The sequence below is a fragment of the Boleophthalmus pectinirostris genome, unplaced genomic scaffold, assembly GCF_026225935.1.
Source record: "Boleophthalmus pectinirostris isolate CB_2022bp ecotype Guang Dong unplaced genomic scaffold, ASM2622593v1 HiC_scaffold_1, whole genome shotgun sequence".
NCBI classification, from domain to species: Eukaryota; Metazoa; Chordata; class Actinopteri; order Gobiiformes; family Gobiidae; genus Boleophthalmus; species Boleophthalmus pectinirostris.
In genome coordinates, this window is record NW_026570970.1 from 19,751,598 (window position 1) to 19,772,501 (window position 20,904).

The window sequence follows — 20,904 nt, forward strand, 5'->3', positions numbered from 1 at the left end:
TATAAAACAAATTTTGTCTACTCTATTCTATAAGGCCTTTATTAATCATAAAACATGAAAATGACCTCAGATCAATTTCATGACACTACTCCATTTTCCTGTGGTTGGTTAAACATTGCCTCATGCCTCATTTATTAAAGCTCAACACAAGCTATACAAGTCCATCTCTCCGATCACTTTTTCATAATTTTTCATTTTCCATGTATTTTCCAGAGGTAGGACCCATGGGGACACATACTGCCACAAATTATACGGCATGCACTTTGGACTGAAGTGAGTGGAAGGCAGATGCTCTTTTTGGTCAGAGAAAGTAGTCCCCACCTGCTCCAGAGTGTACTTCACTGTGGGATACCTCATCTGTTCCCCTTCCCTTCATCCAAGTCTTCCCCATGCAGCGTGAACACATTACATGTCAACCTGTCAGTGCGCACTAATGATTTCCCCACTGAATGGAGGCTTGTCCTTATTCACTCATTGCCCTAAACCACTGAGACATAACAGTGAAATTAACTGGTAATACAAGACAAAAGTATATTACCTTTCATGGTGTAATACTATTGTGTCATTACATGTAAGAGAGCATTTGTGTACAAAAACAAAATCATGACAGTAACTTCAGCAAGATGCAGTCCAGTCTTGATCAAATCCAAAGGTTCCTAGTGAGTTTTTCTGAAAAATGCATCACAATTTGGTTTCAGTTTTGAAGTTCTGTTGCTACCTCTTAATAAAAAGTAATAAATAAATTAAGGGGTCCAAAATTTACACAAAAATGTGTCTCATAATGTTTACGCACTGACCTTCTGTTGACTGGCACATGACTGTGACGCAGGCGATTAATGCTCTGTGCTCTTTTAGAAACTGTCATGGCCACAGACAAGCCTAATCCATACTCACCAGCTTTAATCTCCTTTGGCTTATCTTCCTGCAGTTAAACACCTTGAACAGTGAAAGAAGCTAATATATCACTCGAAAGTAAAAACTACTCTTGAAAAAGATTAAAAAACAAACAAACAAATGTTTATTTATACAAGTTGTACAGGTAAATGGTGTATAAAAAGTATTTTAAACATATAATTATTGCCTTAAATCACAGTTCTCTCTCACATATGTACATGTTTTAGTAGAGATTATGAAAGGGTGAAAGTACAGTGGACAAAAACAACATACAAGTTGCACAAGGCCTCACACAGAACAGTGTGTCCACCCTGTGCAGATCAGAAGAGAAGCATGTCATGTAAACAAGATGCTAAAACATTATCTAGCTGACCGTTCCATGGGCCGCCATCATAGTCGTACAGTCTGTTGTAATGTGCTGCAGATGTGAGGGTCCACTTGAGAAGGTCAAGGGAGAACCTCATCACATTAACAAGAGAAACAATCAATTTCTCAAGGTCGCAGCTTGAAGCACATTGTCATGGCCAAGCCCTCAAAGACCAAAGTTTTTTGGTCTTGTAAGTTTTGACAAGCAGGCAGATTTTCTGGGGCGCAAAAGTTGTTTATCATTGTTTCAATTCTTTCTGTTTTCTGCATTACATATGGCATCTGAATGCAGACGATTTGAACTGCTTGGCCTGAAGTATTTTTCCACTAAAATGTGTTTTCACTTATTTCTAAATCCCAGAGCTATAGACAGTTCATGCTCTCTGTGTCTTTCTACCATTGCCACTTACTTTTGTTCCACTCTTTTGAAGGCTACCAATATTCACAAACACACAACGTTTATGATTAAAATGAGCCCTTAAGAAAGCAGAAATAAAATAAAACCTGTGCTATTAAGAAACCAGGTGTTCACTTTCCACATATATAACAGGACTTGGCTTTAACATTGAAATGTTGATGTAATACATAAGTGCTAATATAATCTAAAATACATAATGTTCATTATTTAGATTCTTATATCATTTTACAGATCTAATTTGAATCCAATAAATTTAAGTTATGTAGCACCATTGCCTCCATCTTTCTTGACAATGCTCTTTAAAAAGGCCTATATAGTATAAATACAAGATGAAATAAATCTTTCTAATACCATGTACAAATATTTACAGGTTTAAGTCGTTTAAGTTTATGTTTTGAACAAACTATGCTGAGTGAGTCTGATAGTTATACCAGTTAATTTACCAGATAGTTATATATACTCTGCATAAATGTTGATTCAAGTAGAAGGATGTGGTCCAGATTTTCTCCAAAAAGAGTTGTCCAGTTGAGCAGCAAGTGTGTCTTTTAGTTGTCACAAACAGCTCTTCCTGACAAATGAAGGCACAGAGGAAAGAGAAAGGAGAGGGGCTCTGTAGTCCAAACTCCAGAGGTATCCTGGCAGGAAGCATCATTTAACAGGCTGTGGACAAAAAAACATTTGACAGAACAGGTTTTTGAAAGGTAAGGTAAAAAAAAATGTTATGCATCTAAAACATAGTATAATAGTGTCATTTCCTATCATTTTAATTGTGTGGAAAAGAAATACCTTCACTTTGTTGACAGATTTCAAGTATGGGCAGAGGAGCTTTCCCTTCGAGTGTCTATGACACTGCAATAAAAATAAACATGTTCATTTTGTACTGAATCTGCATAAAAATAAAGTTATTGAAACTGCAAATATGTAGGCATACAAAGTGCACATATATCTTTAATTTACTTTTTTTATTCCTCTCCTTGTAACTCAATATCACAAATCTCTATTTATTTATTTGCATTCAAGTACACTCACGCTTGATGCTGCCGGACAAAGTCAGCAAACTGACGGTCTTTGGCGTAGAGTTCAATGATCCTTATCCTATCTTGGATTTCCTGTAAAGAGATGTGATTTCAGAAATCCCACATACACTGGTCCAATAGACAACAGATGGTATTATAACATGACGGTATAATGGCCATTAAAATCCAAGCTTAACTGTACCTCCTTGGTGAGTTCACTGTTCTCATAGATGTGCCGTATCTCCTCACTGCTGAAGTCTGTGGAGGCCTCAGCACTGGCACTGCTGTACATAGGGACGTCTGGGTACCGCCGATAGTAGTGACTGTATCCTGTAGTGGCTTCACTCTCATACATGGGGTTGTACTTGGTTGCCCTCTCCATAGAGGGCATACTCTCCACTTGACTAAAGGATGAAAACACGAGACAGTCCAGTAAGTAAGACTTGGGTTTGTTTGGCAAAAATACAAGTGGGCAGATGATAAGAGGATGTCGCTGCTTATTAACTTCTTAGGTCAACTTAGTAACCTTTCTTTGTTTATGCCAGTGACATTGGGCTTTATCAGATCACAAAGCGTATTGTGCTGGAAGGTTGTTAAGTCTTATTCAAGTTGCTAATCAGATAAGGAGACTATCTACTATCAACTACAATAATGTTATTATTAGTTAAAAAACAGTAAATATAGATTTGAGTTTGTTAACATGTATTAATCGAACTGTAAAATTGGCTTATAGCTCCACCTAGCTTACAACATTTTGTCATCTGAAAGGGTTAACCATAGAGAATAGAATTATTGAGGATTAACAAACTGTGTGGATATTTTTGATACATTCACAATAAATATACAGTAATAAGAAAGTAAACCTTTTAATAGTTTAACATTCATTTGTAACAGCACGTCAAATCTATACCTTAAACCTATATATCGATTTAGATTATTGCTCACCGTATTGGATCCTCAGACTCATCCTTGTCATACTGGTCTCGCAAAGTTCTGGCCAAAAAGAAAATCACTCCAGATGCGACCAGCAGGAAGCCCGCCACAGACGCTATAGCAATGCCCACCACCAGCGGCTCAGAGACGTATTCCTCACAGTGCTCCCCTCTGTACCACCAGTTATCTCCAACACGACACCTGGGATCAAAAGATATGCTTGTCAAAATTTAGAAATAATTACTGTACTAACATTTTTTTATTTTGTTCCTATGAGACCAGAATTGTGGCAACATATGGCAATACCACCTTTAAAATGAAATTCAAAATACACCAACAAAGAAAAGTGTTACAGTCTATATGCAATAAAAATCTCTGGAGTCATTGCTAAAAGTAATGTTATTATTTGTGTTTATTTGAATGACTTAACAGATTTTAGTAGCATTTGGAAATTGTTCACCCACCTGCAGATGGCTCCTTGGCCAGGGATGATGTCACACTTGCCATCATTGAGGCAGAAGTCGGTCTGAAGCTCACAGATACTTTGACAGGGCAGTCCATCCACACTGAAGTAACCTGCATTACACACACACTCCGCCTCGCCCGACCATTTGTTTACTTTGCACTCTGCATACTCATTACAGGCCTGAAACTTACAGGGGTCAGCCTGGTCACCTAAAAGTACAGTGACAAAAAGGATGAATAGATTTACATTAATAAGGATACAAAGTATGCTAGCTGCAGAGAAACAGCAACATTAAGACTTGTGCAACATCATATTTCATCATCATGGGATTACAGCAGCGCCTAATGTAGGATTCTGAGACATTATGACATCTCAAATGTCAAAAGCAAGATTAACATGACTATCATTATGTCAAAAGCAAGATTAACATGGTTATGATTATAATCTACACTCACGACACAAAACTAAATACATATTTGCACTGTGTCTTGTTAGTCTTGTAGCAGACACAGATGAGGAGAAATGAAAGAGCTGCTGCAAAGTGTGACAGCTGCATGCAGTAATCGCTCTGTCAAAGTGCAGTTAATGATGTTAACTTCAGGGAAGCACTGATCATCTGATCCCATGAGACTTGCGTGTTCACCTCTACAGAAGTGCCACCACAGACACCTGTCCTCCCCTGCACTGTCTCATATAATAAACACAATTTCTGAGACACATCTGGCAATAGTTCTAGCAATGAACTCACACTACACTTGACCAACCCACACCCTACTCGTACCAGTGCATACTGCTATAGTTATGTCCTTGGTAAAGCTTTCCTAGTGTGAATGAGAAGTGTGTGTGAGTGGTCGGTGGCCGTCAGAGGAGCCAGTGAAACAATATGGAAGCCTTGCTTCCAAAACTTTACCCCAGGGCAACTGTGGCTACAGAAGTATCTTACCACCACAGTGTGGAGTGAATGTAAAATGCATTTTAAAGCACTTTTTAAAATCACTTACCTGACTCTACATCCAGAGAGTATTTATCTATAGCCAAGTTCATGGTCTGGTAGGCTGTGTTACAAAAATCCTCCAGGATTAAATAGACCACGGTGGTTGTCTCACGTGGGACAGGCTTGCCAAATTTCATTCTGCTGTTAACAACAATGCTGCCATTCCTAAAGTTGAGGATCTCCAAGTTCTCAAAGTTACTCAGGTTGGACTGTAGGTAAGGTACAAGCTAGAAAATATTCAGAACCACACATTCAGAAACGTAACACCAAAAGAACATGATAATAATACAAACTAAAATAATAATTATGTGATTATATGTACCAGTTCAAGGAATCTTTGCTCCAGTGCTTTATACTCTGCAGAGCTTTTGTTGAAGAGGTCTTCTGAGAAGATCATGTTGGTAACTCGCAAGCTGAAGAACACCATGAGAGCACGACCTGGATTGGCAGGCATGGCAATGCTCGAATGATCCATCCCATCAAAAGGCAATCCTGTGCTTCCCTCCTCTGTGTGGTTAAATACCCCATAATGAATCACTTCAAAGCCCTCCTCTCCATCCAAGTCTAGATCAGAGGTCTCAATCTGAGGGAGACAAATAATTATATGATTAAGTGTTTTAATGAGACATGATTCAACTATGAATGAATGTAATTAAACTTACCTCCACAGTAGAAGTGATGATGATGTCAGGCTGCACATCTGAGGCAGGGTTAACATCAGAGATACGTGTGAAAGGAGACTCTTTTTCTGGAGAAAGTGCAGTTGGCTGCACAGAGTCCACATTGACCAGTATGATTCCATCCTCTGTCAGATCTTCTGAAGAGATCATGGGCGCCTCAGGGATGTCCTCAACTGAATCTAAAAGCTCCTCTGTCTTTTCATTTGTTATGGCTGTTTCACTCTCCTCAATCACAGCTTCATCAGGAACAGATACTATGTTTTCCTCTTCTTCCTCAGGGGAGACTTCTCTCAGTACATCCTCTACTGGGAGTTCATTGACAGGCAGTAAAGCCACTTCTGCTCCCTCTGGCTGTATCGTTTCAACTGTGAGATCAACTACCTCAGGATCAGGAACTAGAGAAGCCAGGCCCTCTTCACCTATAGTTTCCGTGGTGATTGTGGAGAGTTTGGCTTCAGTGTCTGATTCAATTATTTCTTCTAAATTGTGTTCTTCCAGAGCTGGGACATGCACCAATATTGGCACTACTTCTGCCACATTCACTTCTCTTGTGTCGTCATCTTCAGTATTTACATCTGCAGTCTGAGCAGTCTCCTCAAAAGGCACTTCTTCTATTGTGGGAGTCAGGAGCAGGTCATCCAGATTTTCACCATCTGAGCCTGAGGCCTCGACCTCCAGTGGGGGATCAGACAGGACAGTGACGTTAGGCTCCACTTGGGGGGGCACCTGCGCTGGGGGGCTCTCGACATTGGGAATCTGCACAATATCTTCCACTAACAGACCGTCCTCGATTACGCCTGGAAAAATACACAAAAGATAATTCTACTTTTCCAGTAACTACTTCCAATGTCCATGGAAAATCACTATAATAAGAAAAGTACAGTAATACTTTGTAAATGATGGAATGAAAGAATGTTAAACTGCCATGATTTTAATAGATGAAAAAACAACTTTGTTAATTCATTACATATATAAAAGTGAAATGAAAACAGAATCCTTACCACTAGGTTCAGGAGTAGCAGTCGTCAGAACAACCTCAGGAGGTCCCACGGCACTCTCCTCCAGAAATATGAGATCATTTCCTGTAGCCACTGTGCTGATTTCAAATGCGTCAGAAGGGGAGTTATCTCTTTCGATATCTTCCTCTTCCACTGGCTCTATGATCTGATCAGGATAAGAAATGATATTAAATATTAGAAAAAAACACAACAAATAAATAATATAGGCAAGAGTAAGTATGTCAAATAAATGCATAAAGCAAATAAAGATTTGCTAAAAGAATGGATATACTGACACTTCTTTATATTTCAACATCCCATCCCACAAATTAATTCTTTTACCATTAAAATTAAACTCTTATTCATTGGAAAAAATAATAAGTCATATAAATCCTTGTTATAATCTTTCCAAAGCATGTAAATGTTGATGTATGTTGTGGTAACAGTCAGGTCTACACAGTCCAATTTCAACCAAATTAGTGAAATGTCTGAAATAAACAGTCGCTTAAATGTTAAAAATCCAAACAGAGCAATTGCTTTTGTGGCACAGTAGCTCTGTGCTTGTGCCTGTGAATCAATTACAGAAGAGGAGTTTGTAAAACTTTCCCAATTCATATAATGAGTCCTATTAATCACTGAGGAGACTGAGCTGTAAGGCAAAGCCACAAAGAACGTTATTGCAATTTAAACTGTAATTACAAAGAAAGGACTGAATCAACCACAAGTATAAAAGTAAAACGATGCAGACGGTGGATGGTGGTTGTGCTTGTCTGAATGAACACATATGTATAGTATCACTTCTCTGCTCACTACAGCCTGGCATACTGCAACCCATCCCCAAAATAGCACTGGATTATTATGGCAAGAGCAAAGTAATCCTGAAAGCCCCTGTTCATCCTTACTGGTGCACTCATCCCTACCTGCACTGGTCTGGTCTGTTTAACATCAACAGCCATCTACCTCTGAGCACAGCGTCACTCCTATTGCTGTCAGTTGTACCTATAGAAAAGTGATTTATGGAGAGCGGTTTCTGCTATGATAGTTATAACATTGCTCTTACCATAGCTCCTTCTTCAGTGTTGGCAGACTCTGAGACCTCAGACACTGTGGAACCAGTAAAGAGAACAGATTAACACAAGCTGACGTGCAAATCTAAATGTGCTCAGTTGCCTATTGTTTAACATATTATTTACTTTTACAAATCATTTATTTATCTAAGGTCATCAGTTTCTACAGAGGCATCATAATCTGACTGCTAACATAGTAAGTTATATACAAGAAGAAACCTTCAGGCTGTAGCCACATGGTGCACCCATATGAAATTACTTAAGCATCTCTTCATGTGCTACAAAACTAATGTGAGTGGTGTATGGCATTGATTCAGCAGAGGTTCTCCAAATAATACTAGTAGTTAAAGTCCAAACCAACCAAGATTTTATCATATGATATACTATTATTAAACAAATGTACATGTTTTCAACTCTAAATGATAAGATTTCAGATTTAGAAGATTTAATCTTTACCGCTCTCTAGTTCTCCAAACTGCAGGGCCTCCGTCACCATGCTTTTGACCTCGCTGATAGTGTACACCATTGTGGGCAGCTCCTTCACCATACCATAGGAGCTTTCTACCAGATTGGACTGCAAGGTCAGATAGTCCAGTTGTTCACTGGTCACTCCAGTTCCATCCACAACAACTGTGACTGCATAGTCCACAACCACACCATCCAGCCTGAGAACAAACAACCTTTAATTTTAATGCTAATGTAGAGCATCACCATCTGGCTAAACTTACATTTGCTTGAAAAACACACTTAAATATATTTAATGAAGAAGCAGCCCTCCACAGAGTATAAAATAATACTTAGGTGCTACTTTGATTTAACATCAAACATGGAGCACTTGCAGATGACTAATGATTTGGGTAATTTAGTCTCACTTGGACCTCAGGCGCTCAACTGTATAGGCCAGAAAATGGCAGAGTCAGCGCAATGATCAATATCATCATAATAAACATGGAAACCTCACATGAGATTCCAGACATAGGAAAAAGTCATCTATCAGCATTCATTTGACTACTGGGAGTCCTCCACTCTGACCTACTTTATAGGTTTTCTGGCGGACGGCTGAGCATTGACGGCATAAAGTCGACCACAGTTAACGGCAAATACAGTTTTTCCCTTTTAGTTTTACTTACAGGGACACAAAGCTCTGCTCATACGGTGGCTAGTGATCAGCAGTTAGCAGAACTATAGACAGTCTCACAACTTAAACCAAGTTATTCCTAAGATAATTCTACATTAAATTCTACATTAAATATCTGTCTTTAAATAAATTTTAGACTATTTTGCGAGGAATTACCAGTAAACAAATTCCTGAAGACTACAAAATATATATAAATATATACATCTAAACAATGGCATATATATATAATTTTTAATTTGCAGTATGTCTCAAGCTCAAGTCCCCTGCTCTACTTTTTCATTCCTCTCTCACCTATGGCATACTGTAGAGGACCTAAAGCCAAGATAATCGTCTCTATGAAGGTGCACCTGGTCTCTGGGTTGGACCTGTCCTGATCCCACTTACCAGGTGAGTGACCACACTAAGTCTATTAACACAGGCATCTAGTGACACACCTTCACACGTGCCAGTGTTAACTGCTAAAGAGTGAGAGGGCAGTGCATACACATAATGACACTCTACCCTGGATAAGTATTGCCTGAATCTATGGGGTTAAGGGCAGGACATGAAGAACAGTGAACTCTAGAGATCTAATCATGATAAATCTGTCACTATTTAGGCTACAAACTTACCCCTGTGGGTCCTTGTGTGGTCTAGGGGAAAAAGTTAAAAAAAAGCAATTTCTGTAAGATATAAATCATATTTAGATACATTTACATACATAAAATAACTTACCTGAAGTCAATCACAGACACGCTTCTAAATCCAGGTAGGCCCTCCAAAGCATCTTCAATCTGTAGTAAGAAAGTATCTGAGTATCAGCGTCACTGTAATGACACAGTTAACTTTAATATCCATCTCTTTAGTTTAAGGCCTATTGGGCTAGATTTATTTTCCTGTAAACAGACCAATCCTGTCTGTAGCACATAAATAACTGCTTAGAAATCATGCATTAAATGTTGTTGGAAAATTGGAGAGAGCTGATTAAAGTTTCACCAGAGATAATGTGTGCAATAATAATGAGTGCAATAATGGCACCCTTCACAAGTATTATCAATAGAAGCCAGATGTTTTTTCATCTACTCCCAACATAAGACACATTATAAAACTGTTTACAACATTTTTTTACCAAACCTGCGACTAAACCTAGTACAAAAATAGGACTACACCAAGATTAGAACAGGACTAAGCCAAGTCTACATTAACTAAACTGGTCTCAAACCAGAATGCACCCTTTAACTCTGAAAAAAATAAGTCTGTATCCATACTATACTATGAAATGAGACACATGGTGACCCAGAAAATGCAAATGTACAGAGAAGATAAGACATACATTTTCAGTGAGCTGTTGGCTGAGTGTTTGATAGAGGAGGCTCGCTGGGTTGTTGAGCTCATCGGTGAAGGTCTCTCCAGTCAGCAGGATGCTCAGCTGCACCACCTGCTCCAGAACAATGGGCGTAGGTGACTCTAGAGCGATGTCATTATTCAACTGAAACAAACAATAACAAAAAAAAGCATAACATAATCTTAAGTAAACCAACTTGGTGTGTAAAGCCATGGCTGGGGTAAGCATTTTACTTACTAAATTCTCCTCTGGCTCAGGGACAATGGCAGCTTCCTCTATCTTTTCCTCTTTGGTGTCCTTATCTTTAATTGCAAGTACAGTAAGAATGTGAGTTTTTAAGGGCAGGTGGGTGAATCAAAACCTTTGGCAAGTGAAATGATTCCAGCAGATTTTGTGAATTACTCACATACACGTGTATGACTTGGTGGGGGAAAGCAAAACTACCAGGATAACTTATTTTTCTAAAGTCCATTTAGGTGTTAAAGAAATATGTTGTTCAGTCATTCACCACACTAATTTTAGAAAAATAAAAACATGAGGGATACTGCACTGCTACACCATGATGATCAAGTGTTACTCACCAGGCCCAGGAGCAGGCTTCGGTGTCTCTGGGGTTGGACTGCTGTCAACATAAGGATATCATGTTATTTCTCTTACTCAAAAAGTTTCAGACCATAAATATAACTTCAAAAGTTGAAACATAATGTGGTGTATTTGGTTATCAAACTGTAACATGGGCTGTTGCAACAAAAATGTTTTTTCATTTGCAAATACAGTAATATAGTGTATGTTTTGGTCATTGTGAAGTAAGCGAGGTCAAAGGTCCGGTGCCTGCCTGCAAATTTCACTCATGTAGATACCAGGTATGAATGCTTTTTCATTTTCACTATGTTTAATAATCAGGAAACATAGTCATAGTATGGCTTCTTTTTAACTTTATAACCATAAACAAAAACGAGAGCTTGGATATACAGTGATCCAAGTCTAAATCACAGAATCTGTTCTGAGGTATAAAGACGAATATGAACAGGTAAGGTTGAGAACCTTACCTGCACATAGTTTGCCAGGACTTGGTGGGCTCACTACAGATGGTAGGAAGAACACAACAAACACACACGTCAGCACAATCCCATCCCAGCACAAGATAAAAGATAAATGAAGGGGTTAAAACATCTTACCTTTTCACACTTGTTAGTGCCATCCTCTGAAATATAAAGAAAAGGTTCTTAGAAATTATTTTCCTTCAAATTAATAATTCTAAAATGTTATCATCCTCAAACCTTTTTAACTAGAGCTTGGTGTTCGTCTGACTGGCTAAAGTAGTTTCCAATATCTTGTGCTGTGATGGAACCTTCTTGGCATTTTTTCATCCAGCTTTCATACTCCACTTGCTCTGGGAGTCGGTCCCAGAAGACTTTGAAAGCCTCCCATATGGTCTCCTGACAGACTGTTCAAAAGAAACAATATAGACATAAAATTCACAGATCTCAAATACACAAAGACTTAAAGATGTCCCTGTGTAAGGATACTAGCCATTAAGAAACACAAAGGCCATAGTCATTGCCTGCAGTGACATAACTGTTTTCATGAGTCAGTCACCCGGGCATTGGTCCAAAGTCAGCTTCCAGACATATGTTTAAAGCTCTTTCCCTAATCAACACTGTCTGTGTCCCCTGGGGCCCAGTGGTCACTTTCAGATCCATCTTATGTAACAAATCCAAACATTTCACAAAAGCAGACACCTTCTTCACTGACTCTGTACAGCCCAAGAACCTCTGCAGCTCACCCACACCTTGAGTTCTGCCCACTCACTCACTGCACTAACACTGATGAAAAACACACATGCATCAGATTATATTTCGAGAACTAATCCATCCAGAGATCTCCATTCTGTACAAGACCTGAATATTGAAAGAAATAAATGCACATTTCATACATCAAATAAAGGTAAATACAATATAAGCCCAGGTTAATTCTCACTGCCAATTGTTGCATACAAAGCTGATACTTTACCTGGCCTGCCAAGACAACATGATTTACCGTGCTATAAAATACAGAGACAACCAGTCTAGCTCCCTGGCTACGAGTTACTTTAATAAAATAAAAAAGGCAATTTTGTTGGTGTGAACATCATCTATGTATCAGAGCACAACATTTATAATTCTTTTTATGAACATTTTATGGTTTTACCTCTGAGATTAAAATAATTGAGATGATTTGCAACAACTTGCTGCATAGTTTCTTGTGCACAAAGTTTGACTCCATTTGGAAAGAGGATGTTGCGTTTTCGGCGCACAATAATGTGGCTTCCTTTGGTTGCCTTGACATCAGACACATGAATTATTTGCTGATGTACACCAATCTCCTGATTGTGGGCAACTTCAAGATAGCCCATAGAGGAACCCTCCAACACTGCACCTAGAGAAACAAAGTTTCATAAAGCAATTATGAAATACCAAACTGGTTCAAATGCAAGTACTTTCTAATCATGTCATGCAAACACATACCTGTCTTTAAATCCACAGACAACACTACAGATGTTATCAGAACAGGGACAAAAACACATCTCCATGAGAAGGTGAACATTTTAGATCTGGAATTTCTTTAGACTTAAATCCAAAAACTGGGAAATAGATCCAAAAAAATGTATGTCCCTTCAGAGGTCACAAGACGTGCCTTCTTAACAAGGTTGCATAGTTTATCATTCTTCTGGAGTTAGAACTCATAACCAAACAATGAAAGAAACATCATTTGCCCCTAAAATTACATTGCGTTGTTCTGTCTCGTCTCTTACAGAGGTGTACCTCATGGCACAAAAAAGACAGCTTGTGTCTCAGGTTGGAAAGCAGATGGCCATTGGAAGAGCTGGGGGATTTTTAATGCTCTCTAATCTTGTTTAGCCTAAGCTTTTAACAGGAACTGACCAAGAAGTTACTAGAGCAACACTAGACAGAGGAAAGTGTTACAGAAATAACAGAAATAAAACTAAAGAACAATGAATTAATGACATTCTTAATGGTTTCTATGTGTGGAGTGTAGAGCTAAATGGTACAGCATGTCTTGGATAAGGCCTTAATGCCATCACAACTGATACAATTTTTAACTATGTAGACCAGAGAATCCATCTGAAACTCACACGTACCCAAAAATACAGTGATTATGTCCAGGACTGAAGTAGGGGGCTGAGCTAAGGAGCGCCTGAACAAATCCCCTCATAAACAGATAGTGACAGTCAAGACCCTAAAAGTATGGATGACCTTTGACATTCAAATTGAGATAAGTCACAATTCTCTAAAACCAAGCTTGTGGTGCAAGATGATATTTGCTTGTTAAGAAAACCACATTCATTAAACAAAAATGTTCTCAAGTTTTTTCTTATACTACTGTATGTGTATATATTGAATAGCAGTTTCATTGATGGCTCATTTCTTAAGCAGCTGCAACAGAATACAGCAGTGGATGCTACAGCATACAAGATTAAAGATGAATACTAGTAAAGCATCCTTTCTTAGTTTGAATATGCAAAAATGGCAATAAAAACAAGCAAATCAACAATGGTGAGTTTTAAGCTCATTTTATTTGATAAATATCTAAAATAATGTTCTAATAAAAATAATAAAAAAACATTAAAACAGTTCTGTACACCTTTTTTTTTTCTTTTTCTTTTTATAACTACAATTCCTTGGTAGTGTTAAAAAATAACATTTAACTACACTTTTCATACAGTTTGCTTAAGGACAAAAAAAAAAAAAAGAATGTTGCTCACTATGAGCAAATGTGTATAAAAGTGAGTGGAATGTGAAGCAGTGGTAAATACAAGTGTCCTTATGCTTTAACATTCATATTTTGAGTTCGATAAAGTTTGAGTACCAGATCTCTGATTTCTTCTCGTTTTCTTCTAACTTGATGTCGCGGGAACCAAAACTTCAAATGTAGAGGCAGGTCAAAGTGTACTATGGGGTCCTACAAAGATACAATTATTACAGGGCATTTCTATATAAAATTAGACATAAAAAAGCAAAGACATTAATTTTACCTTTAAAAAGCTTTCAACATAATGCAACAAGTAAAGGCCACAGTCACTGCTGTTGTCCTGAAGAGGGACATTACAATGTGAGCTTTCCATCTGATCTGGTCCAAAATCCCGTGATGAGCCTCGACGGGCTTCCCACTCCGACTGCAAATATCTGATAAAAATATATGGAATTAATGCCACTTCTTAAAAGGTACAATCTCTGACATGAAAGCTCTTACTCTCTCATCAGCTTGAAGACTCGCTCATGTGGAGAACGCTTAAGGGAATCCATCACAAGAATGCAGGGCCTATTGAGACACAACGATTTATTGTAGTTTATACAGTAGCATGTTTTGCATATTATGAACATGTGGCCATTTGTGCTTTCACCTCTTGCAAACAGTCTTTCTTCTGCAAGTCTGCTCAGTACAAGCCTAAAGAAAAGAAAAAGGTTAACATCCAAGCAAATAATAAAAATAATGTCAAGTTTGTAGCAACAAGTCTTACCACTGAACCAAGCACCGGGTCAATGGTAGTATCTTTTTCTGTATTTAAGGTACATACAATGTTATGTAATATACCAATTATTTCCAAATATGATCATTTAGAATTGTACAAATGTACCTGTGTCTGTGGCGTCATGTTTGTTAGCTGCATTCTCATTTGGGGATTCTGAAGATTGTGTTTCATCCTGACCCTGAGAAAATGTTTCAGTTTTTGGTTCCTCCAGTCCAGGAAAGCAAATAACAACTAAATACCAATGAGCCCTGAGGAATGATAAAAATCAGTTTACCATGACATTATTATTTTCCAAAATGTGCTTCATAATTATGCCTTGACATTAAACATACTCCTGATTAACAGGCACAAAAATGAAGTCCTTTGAGAAGATGTCCACATGGCGTGTCCATGTCCTAACACGTTGGTACCGTTTTTGCCTTTGACAACTAGAATAACACAAAAATCATGTCAAGTGTTTTTTTTGTAGCATGGAAGCTAAACAAACATCAGACTCACGATTCACTGTTGCTTCCTTCACTGGCATTATCCCTGCGCGTTAATTGTTTGTAGAAAAAGCTGCTGAAGATGTGTGAACGCCTTGCTACTGACTCTGGGGCATTTTGGAGAAGGTACCTGAGAAAAGTACATTAGCCACTTATTGTACTAAAAAAAATGCCGTGTGTTGACAACTTACTTCAGATAAAAGTCGATTATAACGTCATTGAGGTACTGGCCAATGTCAAGGCACTGCAGGTCTTCCATTGTTACTGTAATTCCACCTTTCATTGGAGGTGGAGGAAACTGAATCAACCTGAACAGAGACAAGAAAAGAGGGACTATGGCTGAGAATATAATGAGTGTAGAATGTAATGTTTTATTACAGAATGTAAGTATTTTGAGCATTCAAAATCCTATTCACAATCATCTTACATACAGATATCTACTGGGCTTTTAACAAAATTAAATATGCCCAATGATTTTGCCAGAGTTTTTTTTATTGGTTACATAGTGCCACCACCTGGTCAGTGTGTCAACTATGAAAAGCATTCAATTATTGCTAATGACATCTAACACACCAACTGCTGGTCCTCCCATTTTGAGTATTACATAAAAACATAGCTCAGTGGTGGTGAGGTTTTATACAGTAGGTATAAATCGGAAATGAAGAACAGACACGATGTAAAAGATGGTAATACTAAAGTGGAAGACAGATGTTATCTTTTGAACCAAAATGGACGCAGACACCGACCTGCGGGCAAGTCCCCGATGTTTATATTTGACCCAGCTGGAGTCTGGTTTGCACATTGTTACAGAGTATGAGTCCTCCAGTCGCCGATGGCACAATGTGTATACAGGCTCAATGGCATCCTTCTGTTAAGAGAAAGAACCTGATACAAAACGCAAACTATATTCTCATTTACATGTTATTTTGCTGACTAACCTCAGCTGGGAGATTGGGTGTTTCTTTAGGCTGTGCAGCTTCTTCTACCTGTGAGGGCCTTTCATTGTCTGATGTCTTTCCCAGTTTTAAAACAGTGTCTTTGGGAATTTTTAAATCACAGTTTGAAGTACTTTCTTGTCCATAATCTGCACCTGTGATGTCCCTTCCTTGGTCCAGGAGCTGCAGCAGGTGTACATCCAGTCCGCTTGATTTTATAAGTTCTACACTCTGATCCAAAGAAAGACCTGGGCCAGTGATTTCCTGATCATATTCTCCTAAGGTTTGTTGTCGAGTAAGAGAGCTGAGGCAGTCTATGTCCAGAAGGGAACGCAAAAAAGCCCCCTCCATACCCTCTAAAGAATCTTGCAGAAAGATCACGATGAATGGGCTAGGTATTCCTAAAAAAAAAAAAAAGTTTGTGAAAGTAACTGATTGTTGTGGAGAAAATACAGAAAACACAGTCTCAAGTTAACATCTCTAACATGCAAATTTTAACCACAGATTAACATCTCTTCTGCTTTGCCAAATCTGCAGCTTCTTCTGCAATGCTTATTAGCACAACTATTCTTTTCCATTGCAAAATGAAAAATTTATTCTTTTGGGTCATTCGTCTTCTCTTCTATTCTATTATTTTTTTCAATTCAGCCGCCCCTTGTTCAATTGCATTTGACTATGAATTTGTAAAATACACATACAAAACATACCTGTTGTTCTAGGACTCTCTGGTTTATCGCACAATTCAACAAGGTCATACTGTACACCCTCTGCAGCATCTTCCGAGACACAACATAGCAATCCAGCCGCAGGTATTTCTGATGCGTTTCTGTCTGAAAAATATTTTAGTGATTCCAGTTCTCCCTTGTTCCAAACGCTGTACCGCCTTAACTGTTTGCGCTCCAGTGTGATAATCAAATCCATTTCTTCAGTGACTTCTGTGGAAACAAAGGCAAGCCAATTAAACAAAAGACATGGATGCTATTACTTAATCAGTGGTACTGATCTAATCTAATTCGATAAGTATCTTGATTCTTTGCCAGAAACTCAGAGGTGAAAGTATGTAAGAAAAAATAGAACAGTAAGCTGGAAGCAAAGCAGGTACAGACAAAAACAAGTAGGCTGGGGTCAAAGCGCATCCCGGGTAATACTCACTGCAAGATCAATAACACACTTGCACAAACTTACTTTTCAGTGGTATAATGATGTTTTCATCAGTAATCTGGAGCAGAAAAACACAAATTTTAATTACACAAATGAAAATATACATATACATATATATGTAACAAAAACATACAAGAATGTCCCCGTTTGCCTTGGCATGGTATGGTCCACAATATAGGTCGGAAAAGGCCAAACACAAACAAGTGTCTTTCACTAAATCAGAATTGTCATTTACTAGAACTTGAAACACCTGAAACATACAAATGAATGTTATGAAGTGTGAAAAATAAACATGGAAGAAGAATATCAAACAAAGCCTACCTGCATATCTTCTACAGGGTCAGGCTTCTGTTGAGGTGACAGTGCTTTCTGCGAGAGTTGTTTCTGACTCACAATTTTTTCATAATTTTCTTCATCATCACTGGAAAGAACAACTGAAATACAAGTGGGATATGAGTGATATGCAATGTCGTTATGTTATATTTGTACAATTTGTAAGTCTGTTTTAAGAGTTTTATGCACTTACTAGGTTCAGTTATGGCTGTGGTTGCACCATTATCCAGTGACATTGAATTGCTGGGTTCTGCAGTTTTATCACCTTCCCCTACAGTAAACTGCATAATACCACCATCAGTGCTTTTCAAAGCTTTGTCTTCAGCTTCCTTCTCTGAACAAATGGTAGCTTCTCCTTCCATATCTAAAGCTCCTGAGAGGCGCAATACACTGGCCCTGGGGCGTTTGGGGCTGTCTGTTTCCGTGCACTCTGACACAATATCATTTACTTTTCTTTTCTGTAAATAAATAGCAAGGTTTTAATGTCTGATTCTTATATGGCTGTAATAAAGCTAATGCAGCAATTAATAGCACATATCAATCTGACCTGAGACTTTTTTGGTTCAGTTTTCTTGTTCTCAGTTGCAGAGGATTTACCATGATTTTCTTGTTCCCGCATCACAGACAATCCACAATCTAAGATGAAAAAAATAACCTATTTTACTCATGGTGATCCACATCAAATGCAGAATAAGCAACCAAATGCCAACTGTATTAAGACTGCTAGATTATCAAAACGGTCTGCTTACCCACAGGTTCAACCCCATTTTTGCCAGATCCCACTTCATCATTATTTTCCAAGTCACTCTCCTCCTTCGTAGTTTGAGCCTTTTTTGCTGATCTAGAAGTGGATCTAAAAGATTTATAGTTAGGGTTAGGGTTAAATGCAATAAAATTGTGAATTTTGCACATGCATTTAAATATGTAAAAGAATAATTAAAAAATAAGTTAAAAAAAACTTTAAAAGGTCAGCATCTGTTTAAAGTGGAAGTCAAATCAAACATGAACAAATTACAATACATGTGAGAATGTATAATAATGATGTAATGATCACAGCATTTCCTACCCATTGTAGGACGAGTCAGGAGTCTGCTTGCTCTTAGGTGAAACACTCTTGTTTTTTGAGTTTGTGCTCTTTCTTTGCTTGGACCGTCTGTCTTTGGAGACTATGGGTAGATCTTTGACGCGCCCACTCTCCTTTCCATTAACATGCCGTTTGATCTTCGCCATGTAAGCCTTGCCTGCTTCTGTCTTCAGGACATCTGTCAGAATCAGACAGGGCTTCCTCCTATTGGACCAAATAAAATGCACCTTACACATAGCTGCATCATGGCTGTGTAATGTAGCAGCTGATAAAGGGAGTGTCTCTGTCAAGTGGTCCAGATAAGCAGTTTCTGGAGTAGACATGATAATAGTGTTTGTAATGGTGGTTATGGCACACCAGCTGAACTAAAAAAAAATAGCTCCATCTTGTGAAAGTTTTGCATAGTACACTGATCAGTTACAGAAAGCCCTAGCACAATAAGTGATTTAACTTTTGCAAAAATAACACAACAAAAAAACCCAACATTTTATTTAGTCATAAAATGTATAGAGTCCACTTACACTGACAGTCCTAACCTAACCATGGCTGCATGGTTGTGGTCAAACAGCACAGCTCCATTTGTGTGCTTTGAGTCACGTCGTCTGGATTTATGACCCGCAATTGCTGTCCAGGGAATCTGCTATATAATATTAAATTTAGTAGGTTAGTATGTTGCCAAGATGTTTTATTATAACAAAGCTGCTATCATTTCACCTGTTGTTGGAATTTTCCACACTCAAGGTAAGTTGTGGGGATTCTCAGAGGATTCTCCATCTAAAATTGACGATGAGATGTTTAATGTTTGCTAGCACACATAACGATCTATGTAAAGTTAATGCTTAAACCTTCATTATTATGTTTAAAGTAAGGTCACGTGTATGGAGTGAGACGTGTATAATTTTGGCACTTACTATATTGTCCTTGCCACGAGAAAACGGAATAGTTAAGGCTCGTTTTCTTTCCATCATAATCCACAGCAACAAAAGCCAAACTATAAAAAAAAAAAAAAAAGAATAAAAACGCAGAAATTGCAATCACAAAAGGCAATAGTAATGCAAATTGTTTAAATGAATCTTAAAACTACATTTAATATTAATCTCCTTGATCACAATTTGCTCATATTTATGTTAAAAGCAGTCATGGCTACTACAACAACAATACAACTAATAACAGTGATATTTATGATGAAAATAGTCAGGGCTACTACTATAACAATATAGCTAATAACAGCGAGTTTAGGCAAACATAAAATGATCTAAAACTGTAATATGAAAAACAATGCCTTGAATAAATTGTAATGTGCCCCGTGAAAAGAGAACAAATCAGTGTTTCGGAATAAAAAACTCTTACAGTAAATTTTACATTATTTCACCAAGACCTTCTCGGATTAACTTATTTAGGCTGCACACATCAATTAATCGGTCCTATGTATGTCCGAGGTATAAAACCGAAAGTTAGCCGACGTTAGCAAACACGAATTGCTAGCTATCTATGCTAGTACAACGGTGTCCAAATAAAAGTAAAACAGGGGTGGAGATAAACTTGCCTTAAACAGGACTGCTTATATTCTGAACGTGGGTGACGAAACGCAACAAACAGTTCGCATATAATTAAACGATTGCTTCACAAAAGACCATGCACTGCATGTTATTCATGATTTTGTGCTCGACTGAGCTGCATGTACTTCTTCTCTTTTCATGATAACGCAGAAACCTGACTGCACTCCTGCAACACCGCCCTCTACTGGATTGATATAGTATTATTTTGACTCCGTTATTTTCAACTTTATTTAAATACATTTACAAAATTAGTTGTTTGATAAATATAGAGTAAGAACCACCAAAAAGGCTAGGTCTATCTCTTATAATTATGAGTTATGAGCCTTGTGAGTACAGTCACTGACACTATCAAGACCAAATGCAAAATTGCTGTAAAATATTTGTATTCTGTCAATATATCTCTTACTAACATTGATGCAAAAGTCTCAAAACAGAGAGGTTGACAAGAAGACTTTCAAATACTTCATCAAGAAAAAGCTATAGTCTACATATAGTCAAGAAGACATCTACATCCCAGTG

General features: G+C 37.9%; 2 protein-coding genes across 4 annotated transcripts; both read right to left on the reverse strand.

Annotated features, from left to right (window-relative positions):
- Window positions 1-995: 995 nt before the first annotated feature.
- impg2a (interphotoreceptor matrix proteoglycan 2a) lies at window positions 996-13,287 on the reverse strand. Its single transcript, XM_055151725.1, has 21 exons — window positions 12,485-13,287; window positions 11,575-11,741; window positions 11,473-11,498; window positions 11,344-11,376; window positions 10,876-10,916; window positions 10,532-10,596; window positions 10,283-10,438; window positions 9,685-9,743; window positions 9,582-9,602; window positions 8,289-8,497; window positions 7,826-7,869; window positions 6,769-6,931; window positions 5,750-6,564; window positions 5,410-5,670; window positions 5,095-5,314; window positions 4,092-4,302; window positions 3,640-3,828; window positions 2,897-3,098; window positions 2,708-2,787; window positions 2,465-2,527; window positions 996-2,338 (listed from the first exon to the last, which is right to left on the reverse strand). Exons 1-20 carry the CDS (start codon window positions 12,687-12,689, stop codon window positions 2,485-2,487), a joined length of 3,210 nt encoding a protein of 1,069 aa, XP_055007700.1. The 5' UTR covers window positions 12,690-13,287; the 3' UTR covers window positions 996-2,338; window positions 2,465-2,484.
- Window positions 13,288-13,973: 686 nt separating this feature from the next.
- On the reverse strand, window positions 13,974-20,519 carry senp7 (SUMO specific peptidase 7). 3 transcript variants are annotated; one of them, XM_055151737.1, is made up of 23 exons: window positions 20,373-20,519; window positions 19,738-19,817; window positions 19,541-19,600; window positions 19,348-19,463; window positions 18,809-19,030; window positions 18,492-18,595; window positions 18,290-18,378; window positions 17,936-18,200; window positions 17,731-17,843; window positions 17,543-17,659; window positions 17,434-17,467; window positions 16,956-17,183; window positions 16,252-16,649; window positions 16,060-16,181; window positions 15,505-15,621; window positions 15,327-15,443; window positions 15,161-15,256; window positions 14,934-15,076; window positions 14,817-14,854; window positions 14,700-14,743; window positions 14,549-14,617; window positions 14,331-14,481; window positions 13,974-14,257 (listed from the first exon to the last, which is right to left on the reverse strand). In XM_055151737.1, exons 2-23 carry the CDS (start codon window positions 19,792-19,794, stop codon window positions 14,120-14,122), a joined length of 2,838 nt encoding a protein of 945 aa, XP_055007712.1. In that variant the 5' UTR covers window positions 19,795-19,817; window positions 20,373-20,519; the 3' UTR covers window positions 13,974-14,119. The 3 variants fall into 3 exon arrangements, with proteins under 3 accessions (XP_055007712.1, XP_020791951.2, XP_055007708.1); XM_020936292.2 differs by having other exon boundaries at window positions 19,348-19,466; XM_055151733.1 differs by lacking the exon at window positions 20,373-20,519 and adding an exon at window positions 20,177-20,269 and having other exon boundaries at window positions 19,348-19,466.
- Window positions 20,520-20,904: the final 385 nt, after the last annotated feature.